This window comes from Triturus cristatus, chromosome 7, assembly GCF_964204655.1.
Source record: "Triturus cristatus chromosome 7, aTriCri1.1, whole genome shotgun sequence".
In the NCBI taxonomy this organism is placed as follows: domain Eukaryota; kingdom Metazoa; phylum Chordata; class Amphibia; order Caudata; family Salamandridae; genus Triturus; species Triturus cristatus.
The window spans coordinates 1,871,533,185-1,871,554,750 of NC_140590.1; the positions used below are offsets into that span (position 1 = coordinate 1,871,533,185).

The 21,566-nt window shown below is 49.4% G+C and overlaps 1 protein-coding gene across 2 annotated transcripts in view; it reads right to left on the bottom strand.

Moving 5' to 3' along the window:
- LOC146813553 (E3 ubiquitin-protein ligase TRIM39-like) overlaps positions 1-21,566 on the bottom strand; it is an 87,006-nt gene that overhangs the window by 37,709 nt on the left and 27,731 nt on the right. The window contains exons 3-4 of one of the 2 annotated variants that reach the window (XM_085614773.1): positions 18,286-18,417; positions 15,002-15,145 (exon numbers count right to left, since the gene is read on the bottom strand). In XM_085614773.1, coding sequence (XP_085470899.1) covers positions 15,002-15,145; positions 18,286-18,417 — 276 coding nt within the window. Of the gene's footprint in view, positions 1-15,001; positions 15,167-18,285; positions 18,418-21,566 lie in introns of both variants that reach the window. The other variant, XM_085614772.1, reaches the window with a different exon arrangement.

Genomic DNA, 21,566 nt, shown 5'->3' on the forward strand with positions numbered 1-21,566 from the left:
TCGACATGTTTTGATAAAGCCAAACCAAAGATAGCATTTAACCGCGAGGTTCATAATGCACTTAAGAGTATATGGTATGACGATATCTGGAAACGGTAGAAGGAAGTTGTTCCGACCACTGCAGACAGGCTCAGCTCATGCCAGAGCACCATCTCACATGGAACCAAGCACTCTGCCTTCAGGATTGTTAAGGCCTGCCATAGGAGTGACTTATAGGTTGACATGTGTCCCATTTAAGGTTAGGTATAGGTATACTACACCTAAGTAAGAGGTGGTTACACCAACTTACCCCAGCTGAGTGATCAGCCAGTTGTGTCAAATTTGTTAGGCCAGGCCAGGGGTGGCATAATACATGCTTCAGCCCCTGGTAGGCCTTGGGTACACCAATGCCCTGGGTACCTAGTGTACACTGGTACAGGGGCTCACAGGGTGATCCACTTCCAATTGGTTATGCACCTAGGGTGCATAGTTTTAATTTAGTAGAGAGAACAGCAGGCTGGGGGTCTGATTAGCAGGCCCACAGCTCCAATATGTCAAAAACCAGTGAAGCAAAAAGCAAACATTTGGGGTGACCATAGGATAGCAGACCCTACTCTCCTACACTGCATGTAAGGGGGTCTCCGATGTCAGGGTTCTGTACATTTAGGTAGAATGTTCACTCAGGACGGAGTAACCTTTACAATTGCCAGGAGGACAAAAAGCAATACCAGGTCATGATCCCACACAGCTTTTCAAGACAAACCTGAACTATGCGTGGTCAGATGTCTTAAAGCACAAAAGAACATGACAGCAGAAATACAATCTCCCGGGGAAAGACAATTGCCCATCGCATCGAAGAAACAGTTTCAATCAGGGACGTCCCATCTATTGCCATGTTGGCAAGATGGATCATGGGGAAGTGGGGCTCATTCAGCCAGACTGGCAATGGTTTCCAAGACATTTGCAATGGGTAGGAGATTAGAGGGCGTTATAAATGCTGCTGATTGGTCGTCTGACTCAACCTTCAAGAAATTCTACTTTAACCCATTTCAGAAGCAGCTACTCGTATGGTGAGTAAGCTTTGAACATGCATAATCCTCGTCTCCGGTCCTCGCATAGAATAGAAACATTTCTAGGTATTGAGTATAGAAGTTAAATTTCGATTAAGGACATGGAAGTGAGGATTACCCCTCCTGGGAATATTTCAAGGAAACCCTCCCCCTCCCCGACAAACATGCAGAAGGATGGTTAGGAGTGAATAGAGAAGTGATGATTTTTGGACTTACTCTGCTGCAATGAATTTATTGTACCATCTGTGTTGATGATCTTGAGGACATGTGACCATGTCGATAGCACTTGATGGTGAGCTTGTTTCCAAAGAAATGTACAGGTTCTATGTTTAAGTACTGTCACACTACGGAAGATATTTAAGAACCAGATCACTGCCACAAATGAAGTAGGGTTGAACCAATAGTAGAGAAATTGGGCTTGGGCGCATAGGGCATACAGTGTGATGTCCAGCGCACCCAGTCCACCCTGCGCGAGTGGTAGAGTTAGGAGCTCCCAGGAGACCCTCAGCTGCCCACCCGCCCATGCCAGAGTCTCCACGTTGGATCATAAGCACGTAAAGAATTGGGATGTGAGAGGGAGGGGGATATTTAGGAAAAGATAGAAGTATTTGGGAAAGATGACCTTCTTTGCAATTGCAATGCGGCCAGCCAGAGAAAGTGGTAATTTAGACCACGTGGGTATTCTGTCCAGGCCATAGCGGGTCCATAGTTTATGCACCATATTTCTTCTGGGACACAACTCAGCCATATACCCCGGTAATGCACTTGTTCACCCGTCTATTTCAGGGGGCATTCAGTCAGGAAGGGGCGTGTATTATCTGTGAGGGCAAAGAGTATGGACTTGGCCCAGTTCACCTGGATGACGGAATAACCTCTGAACCGTATCACTCTGAGTGTCAGTGGGGCCATATTATCGCCTGGATTGCGTGCATATAGGGTAATATCGTCCACATACATCAAGACCACCAGGCCTCTAGTAGAGAAGCCAATACCCCTGTTTGAGTGACATTGCTGGAGTCTCGCCCTTAGGGGCTTAATCGCAATAGCGAAAAGTTGTGGTGATAGGGGAGACTCCTGCCTGGTACCCCACATGACCAAGAAGGGGTCAGATGTGATCCCATTTAGGTGCACAGGGGCAGTGGGAAGCATATATAGGAGGCGTATTAATTGTCGACGGTGGCAGCGAGCCCGCAGTTAGGGAGTCTTGGAAACATATCTAGTAAGTGTGGTACTAGTAGAGAGGCAAACTCCTTGTAGAAAGCTGTGGTAAGCCCGTCAAGACCGGGCGTTTTGTCACCAGGAAGTGCACTTATAATCTGCTCTATCTCTTGATTGTGATGGGGGAGTCTAAATATGCACGATGGGCCCGGTCAAGCCACAGCAGTTGTATATCCTTGAGGTATTCATGGGCATAAAAGGCAGACATCACATTCAATAGCTCCAGTGTGGACGACACAGGAATAGACTCGGAGTCAAGGAGTTTGGTTATATAGTTGGACGTGTGCAGGTTCCTCAACAGACCTGTTAGTGTTCTGTCTGGCCTATCCCCTTCTATATAACATCAAGCCTGGGCGTCACGATGCAGGAAGCGAGTCTCGTGAAGGACTTCCTCCTCAAACTCTTACATTTTGTCACGAATATAGGACAACATGGTAGCGTCCTTTGTTTGAAAGTATTGGTGTTCATGAGATGGGATGTCTTGTTCGAGATGGGTCGGCAATTTGAGTGAGCCCACATTATGACCAAAGTCGTCTATGATTTCCTAACAGATCTCCTCCCGAAGCACCGCGTCCCTCAACGCCTCCGCCAGTAGGCGCCACGCAAAAGCACAGGGAGTTGCCTGAGAGATTTTAAGTAGTGACAGGACTGGGGCATGGTCCGAGAGAGTGCGTGGCAAGTAGGATACCCTGGTCGTCTAGGTCTGGAAATCCCGAGAGGTCAACCAATAGTCTAACCTAGACCAAGCATTGTGAAATGCAGAGATGCAGGTGCTTTCGTGCATGTTGAGGGGCAACAGGCGCCAAACATTTAGGAGGAAGTTGTCCTGTGTGATCGTGTTGAGCGTCGATGCAGCATGGGGTGAAGGCATCTGGAAGTGCCAAAGCTGTCCAGTCGGTCATCCAGCACAGAGTTAAAGTCACCACCCCTGAGAACAGCACAAGCCCCAAATCCAGTAAGATTCACCCAAATATCTGACAAAAATTCAGGGCTGTCATTATTGAGTCCATAAATGGCAGCCAAGACCATCTGCTGCTGATACAAAAAGCCCTCTAGGATGATGAACTGACCGTCTGAGTCTATAAGGAAGTGTGTTAGTTGCCATGGGAGCCCTCTACACTGCAGGATCGGCATGCCCCTGGCATAATTGGAATAGGCAGAGGAATAACCATAACCGCACCACCGAGCTCACAGAGCCGGGGACGAGGCATTGTGTTCGTGGGTCTACTGAAGGAAGCAGATACCAATATTGTGTTGTGCTTTCCTACGATCATTTAGACCACGAATGTTCCAAGTATTGCAATTTAAGGTGGCCATGATGTCTGCAGAGGGAAGGGAATAAACGTATAAGGTGTGTGCAGTACAGTGGGAAATGAGCAAGTGTAGGCAAAGACGAAATAGGTCTGTGGCAATACCAGAGGAAAAAGAGACACCTTAAACAACAAACCACAGCATTATATACCCAACCCCAACACCCTCACCCACACCGACCCCACAACTAGGTTGAGATACCCAACCCCTCCCCCCAACCAACAATATCTCCCCAAAAACAAAGCAAAGTGGGATTCATCTCTGCGGGCGAGGAAACGCCAGGCGTAAAACCCCACCATTGGCGGCAGGGTGGCCAAACTAGGAGTTATAAGGGCAAATCGATAAATGAGTAGGAGCATGCATGCCAACACAGAGTACACGAGAACACATACAGCAACATGAGCAATCATGGGCCCCCCTGCATGTTAGAAACAAGTGACAGCTTCAACAGCAACAGGTCCTCACAATACTTGCGAGAGGGATGGAAGGTGGCGGTGGTTCAAGTCAGCAACTGATCAGCCATTGTCGCGGGGTGGGACTCCGCTGCAGCGCCAGGCAATCCCCGGGGTGGGGGCCTGCAGTCCTTAGTTGCATGTTTGGCACATTTTAGAGCCAATTTTGCATCTGTAAAGAAATGAGACTTGACCTCAATAGACACCCTCAGATTGGCCGGATACAGAAGAGCATTGGGTTTGTCCGTCTTTCGCAGATATTTCTTGGCAGCTAGAAAGTTGCGTCTCGCCGATTGAACAGACAATGTAAGGTCAGGATAAAAGGAGAGGTGATTGCCCTGGTGTTGCATCTCGACGCACTCCTGTGCCAGCTGCAGGACTGAATCGCAGTCTCAGTATTTCAACAACCGGGCAATTGTGGGGTTATCTGAGGGCCAAGCCAGTGATGGGAACGCTCGGCTATAAAGACTGCAGACAGACCCTCGCCAAAAAGGTCGAGCAACAAGGTCTCAACAAAGTCTTCCATCTTGGAGATTGCGGTGGAATCTGGAATCCTGGTGATCTGGAGGTTGTTGCGTTGTGATCTCCAAATCATCGTTTTTGGCTTTGATGAGGTCAGAGACGCGTTTTTCAATTGATTACGCCTGGTTTCATGCTTGTCAGCATGTTGTTTAACGTGATCCAATCGACTTGTGAGAAAATCTGGTTCAGTGTCCAGTGTTTCCTGTCTAGATTTCACATCCATGAGGATCTCCCTGAGGTCCAGCTCTTGAGAGTCGTCTTCCCCAGGTCGATCGGCAGCAGGATCAGAGTCATGGCCCTGGTCGGCTTGGCGGGTAAGGCGTCTGCCTTTGAAGGAAAGTTAGGATTGTTTGGCCTCATGTTTCCCCACAGTGAGGACCGCAGGCACCAGAGGTAAAGGAGAGAAAGAGGCAGGGTGCCATTCGGGATATGAAAAGGTGTTGGATAAGCCACAGGTGAGGGTGTCCAAAGCGAGGGGACCTGTCCGCCGGAAAAGCAAGTTCTTGGGTGTATGGTTCAGCAGTTCAAGGTCAGTGGAGCCCTGCCACTCCATGGGGGGATGAATGTGCCAGGGGGCACGAGCATTCCCAGCCACAGATAATGATGCCAGTCAAGGCAGGCACAGCAGGCAACAGCTGTGGGTGAAACACTCTATGTCCAACACAGAAGTCACGCAAGACCCCAGCAAAGAAACCCCTCGGGAGCAATATTCCAGTTTGTCCACTTTCTCACAGGACTCAGTGGTGAGACGCCTGCCCCAAAAGGAGAGTTTAGACTGCCTGGACCTCGTGTCCTCCCATGGCAGGGGCTGCAGCGAGGAAGGGCATCCAGAGCGAGGTGATTCTATTTGTAGAAGATGAGTGTCCAGGCAGACAAAGAGTTGCCTGGTATAGAGGCCAGGGGAGCCCCGCCGCACCCATGGACGGGCCAAACTGGGACCAGCCAAGACAGGTGTTCAGGAGCGCTGAGAGATCACCAGAGGTCGGCAATCCATCGAGGCACAAGGGTAGGCCCAGCAAATCTCGATGGGCTGGCAAGCGGCCATTCCGCGTGATTGAAGAAGGAGCAGCGCAACAGTTATTGAGGGCGGCAAGTTCCGGCAGTGTGAGTGTCACACGAAGCCAGGCCACAAAGGTGATGTGGAGGACCAACTGCATACAGCTCCCACAAGACAACATGCAACATTAGCCCTGTAGCTCCCTGCAAGAGCCAATGGCCAAAACAACAGTGATTGTCCTCCCACAAGGCTCTGGCCAGCGAGGAGCAGGCGCGGGAAGCAGCAGGACCCCAGGGGGCACAGAGTTGCTAAGAATTAAAGAGCCACGGCCCAAATTACCAGGGTCATGGTGGGGACATCAGGCTCCACTCAGCAACAAGTTCACACCAGGCCCGAGGCAGACACTCCCATCCCACACCGCCCCTGAATGTAGACTGTAAGGCAGGGTCGCAATGCGCCTCTCTTAAAAGGGAAGTGATCCATTTACCCTCCCACTGCGCGGTTTGGTCTCCGCCCCGGAGGCCCCAACGATGGCCGCACAATTGCTCCCCTAGTGGCCCCAGACAGTACCGCCCAGACCAGCCGCCAGTCTGCGGGGCCACTCACGAAGAAGCAAGGCAGCAGCAGGCCTGAGCAAGCTCTGTAGGCACCCACGCGATAGAGCGCCAAGCTCTACACCGCAAAGGCACCCATTGTCAGAACAAGACCACCACTGTGTTACTAAATACTAGGCCTGGGCTAAAATTCCGTTCTGCTCGCGGAAATTGCGATAATTTGACATTTTCGCGTTCCACGGAAAGCGCGAAAATGTCAAAATGTCCGCAATCCGCATCTTACCGGTAATTTTTTTCTTGCTCGCGCTGTCAAAAAATACATTCTCGCGTGCGCGCGATCGCCTTACCTGAATCCCTGCGTTCGCTGACAAGTTTTCCCGATCCGGTCGCGTTCTCCACGAGATGTTGGATTGTTGGTAGCCATTTGCGCTGTCTCGCGACAGTTCGCGCCCGCATTAACGTCATTTGTCACGCGATCACGTCATTTGTCGCGCAATCACGTCTTTCTTCTCGCGATCATGCACCGCGAGAGTATGAGGTGATTGAGATCTCAAACACGTCATTCTCCACCGCGAGCGAGAGCGTGAGGACGCGGGCACATCATATCGAACGCGAGCAGGCGGGAAAAGTGAAAACAAGATGGCCGCGCCCGTGAGCAACGCAATGGGTAAGTTGGCGAGCCGCGATCACGCAAAAAATACCGCGAACAGGCGGGAAAAAAACGTCTGCGTCTTCGCGATATTTCCGGCGTGTTTGCGGAGATTTTCAATATTTTCGCGATAGATTGCGAAAGCGAATTTTGCAAATTCCGCCCACCCCTACTAAATACCTGCATGGTTCTTTTAGAATCCAGAGGAGCAACGTTGGCCCTCCTGTCTCCCTAAAAGGAATCATATGAGCCCAGGAAAGTTGGAGATTACCCTCCACAGGGACCACAGGTCAAAAACACTGGAGTTGCAGGAGGACCTCGTGCAGCTTTGCAAAACAACAGGCCACGGAGTAAATAGTGCGAGGTGTTGAAGATCTCTGCAGAAGTTGCCAGAGGTTGGGGCTACTTGGATCCCAATGTACTTGTTGCAGAATTGACAACAAGCACTTGAACTTGCAAAAGTACATGGTACACAGGGGCTCGGTTATTGCAGCCCCCACAAGGGATACTGGCCTCAAACTCGGTGAGAGGACAGTGCAGGCCTCGAGGGACATAGAAACCCTCCTCCTCTGTTGTTGAACCCTTCAGAGTCCGTAGGAGCTCGGGATTAGCAGACTGCTCAGCAGTGTTGCGGTACCTGCGAATCCAGGGGAGTGACTCCTTCACTCCTAGATTACTTCAGTAGTCCTTTATGCTTCACATGCCTTGGAAGGTTCCTGCACGATGCACAGGCACAGACGATGCAGCAGACTGAAAGGGACACAAAGTCCAGCCCAAACGTAGTCCAGCGAAGTCCAGAGTGCCCAGACGGTAGAAGTGCAGTGGTTTCAGTTCTGAATCTTATCTCACGAAGAATCTAGGGACCTACACCCAGGTAAGCCCTTAAGTACCCCAGGGAAAGGGTTGGGAAGATTCAGGAGACCCTCCAAATGGAGGGTCTGGATAGGATGGTCACTCCCATGTCCTTTGTCCAGTTTCACACCAGAGTGGGAGGCACTGGCTCCCAGGACTGGTTAGAAGTGGACTATGCACCGGGACACCAAATGTGCCCCTCAGGCAGACTTTCTGGCATTGGCAAGCGCACCCACCCAGCCCCAATACACTAAATCCTGTCTGGGAGGTGGTCACACCTCCCTGTGACAGGATACCTATTGTTCTACCTTCCCCTGCTCGAGTTTGGCTCAGCAACAGGAGGGCAGAAGCGTGTCTCTGGTTGGCAGCAACCATTTTGTGCTGTCTGGATCAAGAAGGCTGAGAGCCTAACGGAGGGCTCTTCTGGTGCTTGGAATCATACCTCCCACATCGTTTACGGTATGGGGGTATGATTCCAACATGTGTGATACCAAACATGATAGGATTCGTTTTTTCAGAAAACTATGGTGGATTTGCTATAAATGATCTGCACATCATAGTGTCTCCAAATATTAATAAAACAACACTCTAATATTGGGTGCAATCTCAGTGTCAAACACTCATCCACATAGAGTGTTACAACCTGGGTGTACAAAGAAAATTTGTTGAATTTTCCTTGTCCCAGAGCAAACCTAACAAACAAAAAACACAAGAGCACACCATATACAAGTCACTCTAATCCCATGTGTATCTATACACTCTTCATAACCATATCATCATATTATAGAGGAGTTTCCAAATCAGTATCCACGTAGCTGTAGATCATTCAGAAATCATTTTATTTCTCTTTTAGGAATGCAGCAGCCAATGTGCGTTTCGCCCCACCCAGGGCTTCCTCAAGGCTGCAAATCATATATAAAAACAAAGATTGTAATGTATATACAAATTGTTTTGTAAGTACCAGTTAAAAAACATTAATTATCCAAAATTCCATGATACTAGTACAAACCGACCACCAATCACCCAACAGTGATAACGAAAAAAGGCACATAATTGTGAATATCCAAAATCTATAATTTAGACAAGCCATCCATTAATCAGAAACTCCTCTATAATACAATGATATGGTTATGAAGAGTGTATAGATACACATGGGATTAGAGTGACTTGTATATGGTGTGCTCTTGTGTCTTTTGTATGATAGGATTCGTTGCAGGCAGTTTCGAGATGATCATCGCGTAATTATGCATTGCCCCTCTATATAGTATATGGCTGCTTCACTGACAACCTGGGAGAATAGACTCCGTAGCCTGCAGGGGTGCCCTACTCATGCAGGGGCACCCTCTCACTTAGAACCAAGCACTCTGCTTCAGGTATGTTAAGGCCGGCTATAGAGGCGAGATAGGTTTTAAGTGCAGTGACCCTTAGATGTAGTAAACCTCTATCTTTCATAAGTGGTGAAAGCACAAACCTACACAGGCTGCATTGACAGGCCTGTAGTTCCATTTGGAATGGTCTCTCATGGGTGGCATAATACATGCTTCAGCCCATGGGAGACCTCTGGGGTACCTATGCCATGGGTACATGGGTACCATATACTAGGGACTGACAAGGGTATCACAGTATCCAATCTGGGGTGTACCTGAGTACATGTCATAACAGTTTAGGGAGAAAGCAGATAGACTCGGGTCCTGATTAGCGGGATCCCAGTCAGACTAGTCAAAAACAGCATTACATCACGCAAAAAGTGGGGGTAACCATAACAAGCACATTCTACTTTCGTACACACTGTATGACACTTTCCAACAGTGTAACAAATGACAGTCTACTACACTGTACGCCACACCACTCCACTTTATGACACTTTACTACACTCTATACTGCGCCAGCCCACTCTACTCCACGTCACTCTGTAAAATAACAATACACTCTATGACAATCCATCCGATCCTATGTTACTTCAATCTACACTTCACTATACTCGACTATACTATACCTTACCACACTCTACGCCACTGTTCACAACTCCTCTCTACACCATTCAACTCTACCACACTCTCCTCCGCTCCTTTCAACTCTTATCTAGAAAACTCTACTACACTCTATGCCGCTCTACGACACTGTACTCCACTTCATCCAAGTAAACTTTATTTTACAACTCTATACCACAACACTCCCCTGTACAACACTCTACTGCACTCTACAAAACTTTCCAACACTTTACGACACATCCCTCCACTGTACTGTACAGCACACCACTCCAGTTTATGACACTTTACTAAACTGCACGCTAAACCACTAAGGATAGGATAGGATAGGATATAGTTTTAAAGAGCGCTCAAATGCCGAAGCGTCTTGGCGCTGAGGGGTGCGATAAGGGAGTTGCATGGGTATGACTACGTTTAAGGAGGTGGAAACAGCCGTGTTTTTAGTGCCTTCCTGAAATGAAGCCTGTTGGACATTAATCTCAGGGAAATTGGCAGCTGGTTCCAGAGTTTGGCTGCACAGTGGGACAGACTTTTGCCTCCCCATCTGGCTTTGCGAATCCTAGGAGTGGAAATTGAACCAGCATCCGAGGATCTGAGGTTTCTGGTAAGGGAATACCAGGAGAAAAGATTCTGAAAGTCAGCAGGCCCTCCGCCGAACAGAGTCTTATGAATAAGGCACAGGGCCTTGAACTCCGACCTTTGCTGGATCGGGAGCCAATGCAGTGACCTGATAGCAGCAGAAGTAGGGTGTCCTTTAGGGATGTTTAGCAGTAGCGTTTTGTATGGATTGCAGCTTTAGCCTCTGGGCTTTTTCAATGCCTATATATAGCGCATTGCAATAATCGAGCCGCGAGAGGCCGAGGGCAACTACCACACATTTCCTTAGATCCTGTGAGATAAAAGGGAATATCTTCCTGGGAAGCTTCAATGTGAAGAAACAGGAAGAGGTCACGCTGTTTATCTGGGCTGAAAAATTGAGCTGGTGATCAAAAATTACCCCAAGGTTCTTGACTTTATTGGATGGAACCGGACATGGACCTGCCTCTGCCGGCCACCATGTAGAGTACCATTTGGACGGCCTGCTGCCAAATTCCATCACCTCGGTCTTATCGGTATTGATCTTCAGATTGTTACGACTCATCCAGCTCATGATGTGGGTCATGCAAGCATGAAATTTGACAGCAGTGGCCTCAAACTGTGTGGATACCGAGACGACAATCTGTGAGTCGTCAGCATAAGAAACAAATTAGTAACTTTGCTCTTTTATGAGTGCAGCAAGTGGAGCAATGTAAACATTGAACAGTGTGGGTGATAGTGCACACACCTGCGGCACACCACACGGTATGCAAAAAGCTTCGGATTGCATGTTATCCCAATGTATACCTTGCTGCCTAGAAGCCAGGAAAGAAGGGCGTAGGGACAGAGCCAGATCCCCAATCCCCACTGCTCTCAGACGCCTTACTAACACCGTGTGATTCACAGTGTCAAATGCCGCCGAGAGGTCTAAGAGAATGAGGATGGCTGTGCCCCCTCCATCCACCTGTCTGCGAATATCCTCCGTTGCCATGGTTAGGGTGATCTCGGTCGAGTGACATGACCGGAAGCCATGCTGGCTGGAATCTAGACAGTTGTTGATGTCTAGATATCGCATTAGTTCCTGGTCTATTGCCTTCTCAAGGATTTTAGTTGTGACTGGCAGACAGGAGATGGGTCGATAGTTCTTCACGTCCGTGGGGCCAAGAGAAGGTTTTTTTTAAATGGGTGGTATGCAGGCTGTTTTCCATACCGACAGGTATGTTCCTCAATCAAGCACTTGGTTTAGGAGAGGGGTAAAATGTGTACTAATTGGCCTGGAAACCAAGTGTAAGATCGTTGGCGGACACAGGTTGTGCTGGGATCCAGATTTGATGGAGAGTAACATTTTATTCACTTCTATTGAGGTGAGGGTGCTAAAGCTTGCTGATTGGCTGTGAGGTGTAGCTCCGTCCTGTGCCAGATTGGGGTCATTTTCAGCGGACTGCCTGTTATTGTGGAGATCATCATAGATAGATTGCACTTTGGTTTGAAAAGAATTCGCCATTTTGTTGCAGAATGCTTGGTCAGGTTTAAATGTACAGACCTGTTGGGGTTGACATAGCACTCGGACGGTTTTAAAAAGCTCCTTAGAGGTGTTTTTGGCAGCCTCAATTCTTGCGGTATAGTATTGGTTTTTGGCTTTGATGATTGCCTCTTTGTATGATTTAAGCGCTGTGTTACTTATTTGCACCCTTATGTTCGATGCTATAGTCCGCCCTCCGAATGCGTTTCACCCTTTTACTCATGGCTTTTAGGCTTTTAAGCTCTGGCCCATTCCAAGATGACGTAGCCCGGGATCTTTTTACTTTAGTGAGTCTTTTGGGTGCCACCTGGTCCCCGCTGTGGTGATCCAGTTGTTAAATTGGACAGCCGCATCATTGTTGTCCTGGACCAGCACGGGAGGATAGATGCATAGGGCCTGCTCAAGTTGGACCCCTTGGACTTTGTTCCAGGATCTGGTTTTAAGACTGACCTCCTTATTTAAAGTGGGACCATTTATTTTGATGGTGTTCATGTCAAAATAAATCTCCCTGTGATCGGTCCAACGGAGAGCAGAGGTTTTAACCAGCGTGACATCAGAGGTGTTCGTGAAGATACCATCACGAGTATGGCCAGCTGAATGAGTGGGTCCGAGCACTAGTTGGGACAGGCCATAGCCAGCTAGATTATCCAATAACCTACTGGTGTCGGAATTATTGTTGAGTTCTAGTTGGTAGTTGAAGTCACCTAGAATAATGAGTGATTTCCAATCTAGGCAAGATTCCAATAGAGTCTGCAGAGCTAGGGTAAAAGCTGCTCTTGGGCCAGTAGGCCGATACAAAAGTATATATAGAGTGAAGAGACGCACTCCTTTGTACTGTTGCTTTATCAAACTTTTTAACTCGTTCCATGGTCATGACGAGCTCAGCTCATCATGAGTAACAATGGAGCTGTGCTCATGACGAGCTGAGCTCGTCATAACGGCCGCGGCCCGACCACGTGAGATAAATTCCACGCCTATGCGGGAGAATTGATCAGTGGGCGGGTCCGTGAGGAGCTCAGCTCGTCATGAGCACAGCTCCACTGTGAGTACTGACGAGCTGAGCTCGTCACGAGCAAAGCGGCGCTGCGGACCCCCCCGCACTGTGGGGGAATTACCCCCGCAGGGAAGGGGTTAACTCTGTTTAACTGCTTCAGACCTGTTATGGCGTGCAATGCAGGATACGCGCTCCGTCCAATTGCGCTTACGAATTAGAAACGAAAACACGGGGACCCAGTTAGGTCCCTTTACAAGCAGCACAGCCTTGCCCGTCGCTCCAATGGTTCCAATAAATCTAGTTTATTAATGTATATACTTCAATTTATGTACTCTTTAGCACGATTCCTTTTCTTCTTTTTTCATGTTTAATCAATTTATTTTATCCATTCCAAAATTAAAAGCTGAGGTTCAAGGTGCATACAGCATTGTTGACAGACAAACACAATTTATCTAGTGATTGAGAGGCATTCTATTTGTGTACAGACGTAAAGGTGTAAACGCTGCAAAAATGAATGGTGCTGTTTTTATGGTTTTTTTAACAGATACCCATGACGAACCTCACCTGCTGCATTTCATGCCCTGATGTTAGGATATATGTCATTTTAGTTCTTGCAATGTCAGTATAATGAGTACTGACTCAGGATTGGCAGAGTACGCACAGTTTTCATGATCATGTTGTTTAGGTCTATGTTATATGCAAAATATATACTATATTTTATATAATTCTGTGTGGAGTCTGTTTTTGTGTTGTATTTCTTGTGTTACTGGTGTGTTTGTGTTGCGCAAACACTTCACACATTGCCTCTGGAGATAAGCCTGACTGTCCTGTGCCAAGCTACCGAGGGGGTGAGCACAGGTTTTCTTTGGTGTGTCACTTGCTTGCTCTGGATAGAGGGGTGCGTTCTGCCTGGCTTAGGAGCAAACCCTAGCGATCCAGAAACGCCAATTCTAACACGCACACAGCAGCGACCGCCACTGTGAAAATTAAATCTATCTATCTATCTATCTATCTATCTATCTATCTATCTATCTATCTATCTATCTATCTATCTATCTATCTATCTATCTATCTATCTATCTATCTATCTATCTATCTATCTATCTATCTATCTATCTATCTATCTATCTATCTATCTATCTATCTATCTATCTATCTATCTATCTATCTATCTATCTATCCATAGAAAGGTATAGATATAAATATATTTACTGAAAAAAACAAAGGTTAAAGTAACATTAGAGTTAGGTGAATATGTCACATATGTGACAAGATTTTCTTTTTGAACTGAGCAAAACACAGAAATTCACCAGGTATTGATAGCTGAGCTAACTATATCTTGAGACCCCGCCATGCACTGCTTATGACCTCACAGATTACATCACGCATGACATGTTCTATGACATCATTCATGTTGTTGGACTCCTTTGTTTGTGATAGAGCGATCACAGTTGGTTGCAGAGACTTCAGAGCAGCACCTTTCAGCTCCCCTGTGGGGTTCCCTGAGGGGCGGCCCTAAGCCGTACCCTATTTAACTTGTATGTCGCCGCTCTGGTGAAACTGGTACGCTCCTACTGTTTCCTGGTATCGTCCTAACCGGACGACACCCAGCTCATCGTGCCATCTCCAACGACTGGTAAGAGGTAACGGACACGTTTAGGGTATTTATGTGGGAGATTAGCATGTGGATGAAGGAGAACTGGCTCAAAATGAATGGGGAGAAAACTGAGATCGTGTCATGAGACGTGGACAGCTCCATCTGGACTGACCGCTGGTGGCCATAAACTTGTGGTACCCTACCTGTTCCAGCGGCGGCCGCCAAAAACCTGGCTGTGATTTTTGATAACACCTTGACTTTCGACACCCAGATCTTGAAGAAAACACTGCCTCTTCTTCCGAAAGAGCTCAGGGTGTCAGCGGTCACTGCACTCATCACCTCCCGCTTAGACCACTGTGATGCCCGGTATCTCAACGTTAACCGGCTCTCGGTAAACAAGCTTCAAATCATTCAGAATGCGGCAGCACGCCTGGTCCTGGGATTGAACACCCAAACACACCTTGGTCAGGGAAGGGTTGACATCTCTTCACTGGTGCAGGCACTAGTAAATAGTAATTTTTTTCAGAGATTTTATTCTGGTCTGTCCAAGAGCATAGGTGCTTTTTAATATATGCAAAGTAGTGACCTGCTAAACACACATTCAAAGCAAACAGGCTCCGTGCAAGTCTTGTAATTAACATGTAAATGTCCAGAACAATATGTATTTGTATTCAAACATCAAATGTGTGTGTAGAAAGTTAAAAAGTATAATATTCCCACCTTTGTGGAGGCACAGAGTCTCTCTCAGATGAGGCTGCAAATCTCTCCATGGAGAGGAATCTTCTGTTCCAGGCTCATCCCTCACCCTGGGGCAGCTCTGTCCAGGGAGACGTCCTTGTCTGTCATGAAGATTGTACTGGGAAACTGGTACAGAGGAGGGAGAGACTGGTAGAGAGAGACAGAGAGAGGGGGGAGGGAGAGAGAGACAGGTCAGAGAGGAGCCAGGGAGGAGGGTTAGACAGGTACACAGAGATGGAGGGAGAGAGAGGCAGGTACAGAGAGATGGAGGGAGAGACAGGTACAGAGAGATGCAGGGAGGGAGAGACATGTGCAGAGAGATGCAGGGAGGGAGGGAGGGAGAGAGAGGCAGGTACAGAGAGATAGAGAGAGAGAGGGAGGGAGGGAGGGAGAGAGAGAGACAGAGAGATGAAGGGAGATACAGGTACAGAGAGAGGGAGGGAGGGAGGGAGAGAGAGAGACAGAGAGATGAAGGGAGATACAGGTACAGAGAGATGGAGGGAGGGAGAGACAAGTACGGAGAGATGGAGGGAGGAGAGAGAGACAGGTCAGAGAGATAGGGGGAGGGAGGAGAGAGAGACAGGTGTAGAGAGATAGAGGAAGGGAGGAGAGAGAGACAGGTACAGAGAAACAGAAAGAGGGAGGAGGGAGAGACAGGTACAGAGAGATGGAGGGAGGAAGGGGAGACAGGTCAGACAGACAGATAGAGGGAGGAAGGAGGGAGAGACAGGTACAGAGAGATGGAGGAAGGGGGGAGGGAGAGACAGGTACAGAGAGATAGTGGAAGGGAGGAGAGAGACAGGTACAGAGAGAGATAGAGTGAGAGACAGGTACAGAGAGAGAGATGACGAGAGGATGAAGAGACAGGTACAGAGAGATAGAAGGAGGGAGGAGAGAGACACAGAGAGAGCGAGAAATAGGTACAGAGAACGACAGGTACAGAGAGATGTCAGAGGGAGGAAGGAAGGGGAGACAGAGAAAGGAAAAAAGAAAGAGGGAGAGAGAGCGAAACAGTAATAGTGAAATAGAGAGGAGAGAGAAAGAGAGGGAGATACAGAAAGGAAAAAAGAAGAGGGAGAGAGTTGGCAGAGACAGTGGAAGCGAGAGAGAATAGGAGTCAGAGAGGAAGAGAAAGAGAAAACGAGAGGAGTGAAGATCAACCTGATAAAGTGATTCATGCAACAAAGTGTTGAAATGTTTGATGGGATCTGAGAGTGACTCCTCTTTGCGGGTCTGGCGGCAGAATATCGTGGAATAAATATTGTCTGACAAAGATATTGTGCTATAAGTATCCACGTTAGAGTTAGAAAACCTACACTCAGAGAGATTAAGGTGAATATTATCAAGACTGGCGATAAAATTATCGCCGCTTTAGCAGCAGAAAACTGCTGCTAAAACGGCGATAATGGGCTTGATAATATGCTCTATGGAATTCCAATTGAAGCCCATGTCTTGATAATATGCCCCTAACTTTTTGTAAATGATACTTTAGACACTATATTAAAGTCAGACATTATGTGTGTCAATGACACTGCCACAGAACCCTCTTTGTGTTTGTGTGTCTTTGCACAGCTGGAGATAGAAGTTGTTAGGAGGCGACCTCAGAGAGGCCCGGAGGGGGCCCTGACTGTCCTGAGACCAACCCTCGAGGTATCGTCGCCGGGCACTGGCGGGAGACTCCTCAGGGGAGGAATCTCGTATCTAGGATCGTACCCTCGGCACCACACGACAAAGAGACACCACACCGGGAGTTCTTAAGAATAAATCTTTATCAGATCGGAGTTGTAGGATCTTTATGATCAGCAAGGCAAATATATACACGTGGAGCGCGGGCTCACAAAGTCTTGGAGGGGGGGTAAGAGGTAGCGGGACAGTCTTTGGGGATATGGATCAGATGCAGGAGCGTACCCAGCGCACAGCTCACAATCCTCGAGCTGGGGGATACGCTTGACGTCGTGGGGTCCGGCGGAACCAAGAGAGTCTGTGGGAGCCGCGAGTCACTCAGCAGGGCTCAGGTACCAGTTCGGAGGTCTTACGATCTTCAGGGAGCCGCGAGTCACTCAGCAGGGCTCAGGTGTTTCCAAGGCGAATCTGCCGGACAGTCCCAGAGCACCCCTTGTTATAGGGCGACTCCTCTTTGATGTCCGGAGTCTGTGCAGGCAGGGGTCTTGTCACCTGGGGGTCGCTTGTCGGGGTTTCCTGCCATTGTCCTTTGATCCTTTCAGGGCCGGGTCGGGAGGAGTCCCAGACACCCAGCAGGCGTGGAGCCAGCCCTCGGGGAGGCCGGCGGGTCGATCGAAACCCACCTTCCCAGGGGAGCGCAGAGGTGTGATAGAAACTGCTCCTCCTTCTCTCATCCCAAGGGGAACGCGATGTCCTCCAGCCGGAGTGGCGCCTCTAGGCCAGGGTCGCGCTGGGGCCGGGCGGCCATCTTGGTGCATGAAGTGGGCACGCGGGCCCGGTGTGGCCGAAAGGAGGAAGGCCACGGACGGGGAAGTCCGGGTCGGGTGTGTATGTTCTGGTGGGAAGGATCGGCTAGGCCGTGGGCTTGGGGGCTTGTGTGAGGTGCAGGGGTCAGGTATGGCTATCTTACGAGGTCCGGGTCCAACAGAAGTGCTGTCCACAGTAACACAAGAGTATCAGAGGTGGTGGAGGTACCACAGACCAGGGGATGAAGGACTGTGAGGGGTGTGAGCTTGAACAGTCCAGTACAACACAACATGACATGCTAGGAACATACTTACATGTGAGAGCGTGAGGTGGAAGGGTGTGAGGCAGGGGCATACCTACCAAGCGTGCAGCAGGTGCAGTGGCACCGAGCCCCGGGGCTGTGAGTGATGTGAGCATGAACAGTCTAGTGCAATACACCATGACATGCTAGTAACATATTTACATGGCAGAGTGTGAGGTGGAAGAGTGTGATGCAGGGGCGTGCCTACCAAGCGTGCAGCAGGTGCAGTGGCACTGGGCCCTAGGGCTGTGAGGAGCCCTCTGCACTACAATTGTAGCTGCTTTAGCGCTCTTGGCATCCTTTCCACACCACTGGTATGAGACAGATATGTCCTCCGAGCTGCACTCGGTAGTAGTAAGGAGCCGGCATTTACCACTACTACCCAGGACTGAACAATCCCTGCGTCTTCAACCCCCGCCCTCACTTTCAGCATCTCCTGTCCCAGAGTGACGCTCACTAACATGGCTGAACCCTAACACACATAAACATGTCATGTACCACAACATGCAGAAACAAGAGATGAAAGGGTGTTTACCTGGACGGAGGCACAGCGAGGTTTTCAGAAGAGAGCGCGAAGGATTCTGGGAAGACCCTGGACACTCTCCAGCCTCGTCTTGGAGATCAGCAGAGCTCTGCACCCTGGGGCTGTAGAATACTGCTCTCTCCACTGCAGGGGGGGAAACAGGAGAGAGGGGAGGTGGAGAGGAGAGAGAGGGAGGGAGAGAGAGAGGGTGAGGGAGAAGGAGAGAGGGGGAGGGGGAGAGGGGAAGAGGGAGAGGGAGAGAGAGAGAGGGGGGGAGAGAGAGAGGGGAAGAGAGAGAGGGAGGGAGAGAGAGAGAGAGAGGGGTGGGACGAGGGAGAGGGAGAGGAGGAGGGAGAGAGAGAGGGAGAGAGAGCGAGAGAGAGCAAGAGAGAGAGGCAAGGTGGAGAGGAGGGAGAGAGAGAGGGAGAGGGAGAGGGAGCGAGAGAGGGAGTGAGAGAGGGAGAGAGAGAAGGAGAGAGAGAGAGAAAGAAAAAGGGAGAGAGAGGGGGAAGAGAGAGATATATATAGAGAGGGAGAGAGGGGAGGGGCAGGGAGAGGGAGAGGAGGGAGAGAGAAAGGTGGAGAGGAGAGAGAGAGGAGGAGGGCGAGGAAGAGGAAGAGGGAGAGAGAGAGGGGAGGTGGAGAGGAAAGAGAGAGGGTGAGGGAGAGGAAGAGGGAGAGAGAGAGAGAAAGGGGAGGGAGAGAGGAGAGAGAGGGAGAGGGAGAGAGAGAGCGAGAGAGAGAGAGGGAGAGGGAGAGCAGGTTAGAGAGAGAGAGGCGAGGTGGAGAGGAGGGAGAGAGAGAGCGAGAGGAGGTAGAGAGAGGGAGAGAGAGAGAAGTAGAGAAGGAGAGGGAGAGAGAGAGAGAGAGAGAGAGGGGAGAGAGAGAGGGGGAGAGAGAGAGAGAGAGAGAGAGAGGGAGGGAGAGAGGGAGAGAGTGGGGGAGAGGGAGAGAGGAAGAGGTGGGAGAGAGAGGTGGAGAAGAGAGAGAAGGAGAAGGAGAGAGGAAGAGAAAGGGGAGGTGGAGGTGGAGAGGAGAGGAGAGGAGGAGGGAGAGAGGGGAGGTGGAGAGGAGAGAGAGAGGGTGAGGGAGAGGAAGAGGGAGAGAGAGAGGGGAGGTGGAGCGGAGAGAAGGGGAGGGAGAGAGAGAGAGAAAGGGGAGGTGGAGAGGAGAGTGAGGGAGAGGGACCAGGAGAGAGGGGAGGTGGAGAGAGAGGGAGAAGAGGAGGGAGGGGAGAGAGAGAGGAGAGAGAGGAAGAGGGAGAAAGAGAGAGAGGGAGAGGGAGAGGAAGAGGGAGAGGAAGAGGGAGAGAGGGAGAGAGAGAGGGAGAGAGAGAGAGGGAGAGAGCGAGAGGGTGAGGGAGAGAGAGAGGGGGAGGGAGAGAGGGAGAGATAGAGGGAGAGAGAGAGAGGGCGAGGGAGAGAGGGAGGGGGAGGGGGAGGGGGAGGGAGAGGGACAGGGAGAGGGAGAGGTCGAGAGAGAGAGAGAGAGAGAGGGGGATAGGGAGAAGGAGAGAAGGAGAGAGTAGAGAGAAGGAGAGAAAACAAAGAGGAGAGATTAATGGAAGAAGGAAGGGTGAATTTCTTTTACTCTCCAAGCTGCAGGGCCCTAATTTTCTTCCAGTCACAATAATCAAGCACTTCTTCAGCACTTTCCACCCTGGAGTAGAGCAGTCACGGAGTGTTAAACATGTGTAACTTCAATGCGCTATTAAAACTATGGGGCATATTAACAATGTCCCTGCAGCACTTTTACACCACCAGAGCGTCACTTTTGTGACACTCTGGAGGCGCGGTGTGCCGGCCCATATCTACAAGGCCACGCAAAGCCACCCTGCACGGCTTTTCATCGCCTTGTAAATATGGAGTAAGGCAATGCCCTACTCTGCGCGGAAGGGGTGCTCCATGAGTGTTGCTGTGGGTGTTCCCATGCAACTCCGATGCTTATTGACACAGCCTCAGATTTACACATAGTGTATCTGGCGCAGTGCCAAAACTAACACCTTCCCAAAGCAGATGCAACAAGTAGAAATGTTTACACTTCTCCTCGTTTCATCCTCTTTCCAGCACATATAGAACGAGGAAAACACCTCCTTTGATTGGTTTGGCCAGGAAGATGTTCCTTCCTGCACAAAAACAATTCTGCCAACAACAGAGACACCCTTGCACCATGATGCAAGGGTGCCTGCGTTGGTGCTCGGCTGCAGGTTGTACCCCGGCGCACCGTATCTTGTAGATATGGTGCATTCCTGCCCTTTTCTTTTGATGCAGCACAGCTAGAAGGCTCGCCGCGCTGCCTTACACCAAATTATCGTAAATATTCCCTTATGTATCTTTGCTGTCCATCACAAGATGCTAAATTAGTTTTTCTGAATTTAGCTGCCGTTTTCTGCTTTTAAATAAAATGTGAACCATTTTCTGGTGATGATCACAGTAAACTAAGTCAGGCAGCAACAGTACACTTATTCAAATATATACCCATGGCCTCTATCGTAGGCCAAATTCTCCTTCCGCACGCTTAATTTAGAGATGTGCGGACCATACTTTATCTGTCGATGAAGCCTCCTTTTGCTCAGTTGACAGAAAATTTCCTCTGATGGCCCCACAATGTAGGGAGCATCAGAGGGAGGGCATTTGGCTATCTGCACTGTTGAGTGTGGAGAACGTAATGTCCTTTTTAGGTCGAGCCTATAGTGGCAGCGCACATGCGCTGCTCGCTTTGCGAGGCATGCAGTATTCAGTATGGAGTGGAAGCTCCGTAGAAGCTCCGCCCACTCTCTGCCCATCATTTTCATTGGCTTGTGTCACACAGTGTGATTTCTTAACAAACTAGGTGCAACCTTGCGTAGAACCTACAAAATTGTGTGCAGGGTGGTGGGCTACTACCGGAGTGGGGACACGAGCATGGCAACACAGCATCGTTCACAAGACTCCCCCTGTCCCCGCCCGATGACCCTCTCCAGGGGGTCCATATTTCTCTTGGTGCTGCACATGGGCATCAGTTTGAACCCCAAATGTGGACTTGCCAAGCAAGGGAGTAACTAAGGGCCTATTCAACCCCCACATGGAACTGCACATAAGGGTTCACAGTGTACAATGGAGTATACAACCCAGAAGCCTGCTCAAGAGGAGAGCAGTAGTTTTATTTCTAAGGTAATATCTCCGGCCGGCATTGTGCTCCCATACAACGGAGGTCAGCGGGTAGAGAGAGGGGTATTGTGTTGGCCACAATTAATAACGGGTAACAATTATACTGATGGCATTGGAGGCAAACTCCTTTATGTTAACCGCGAA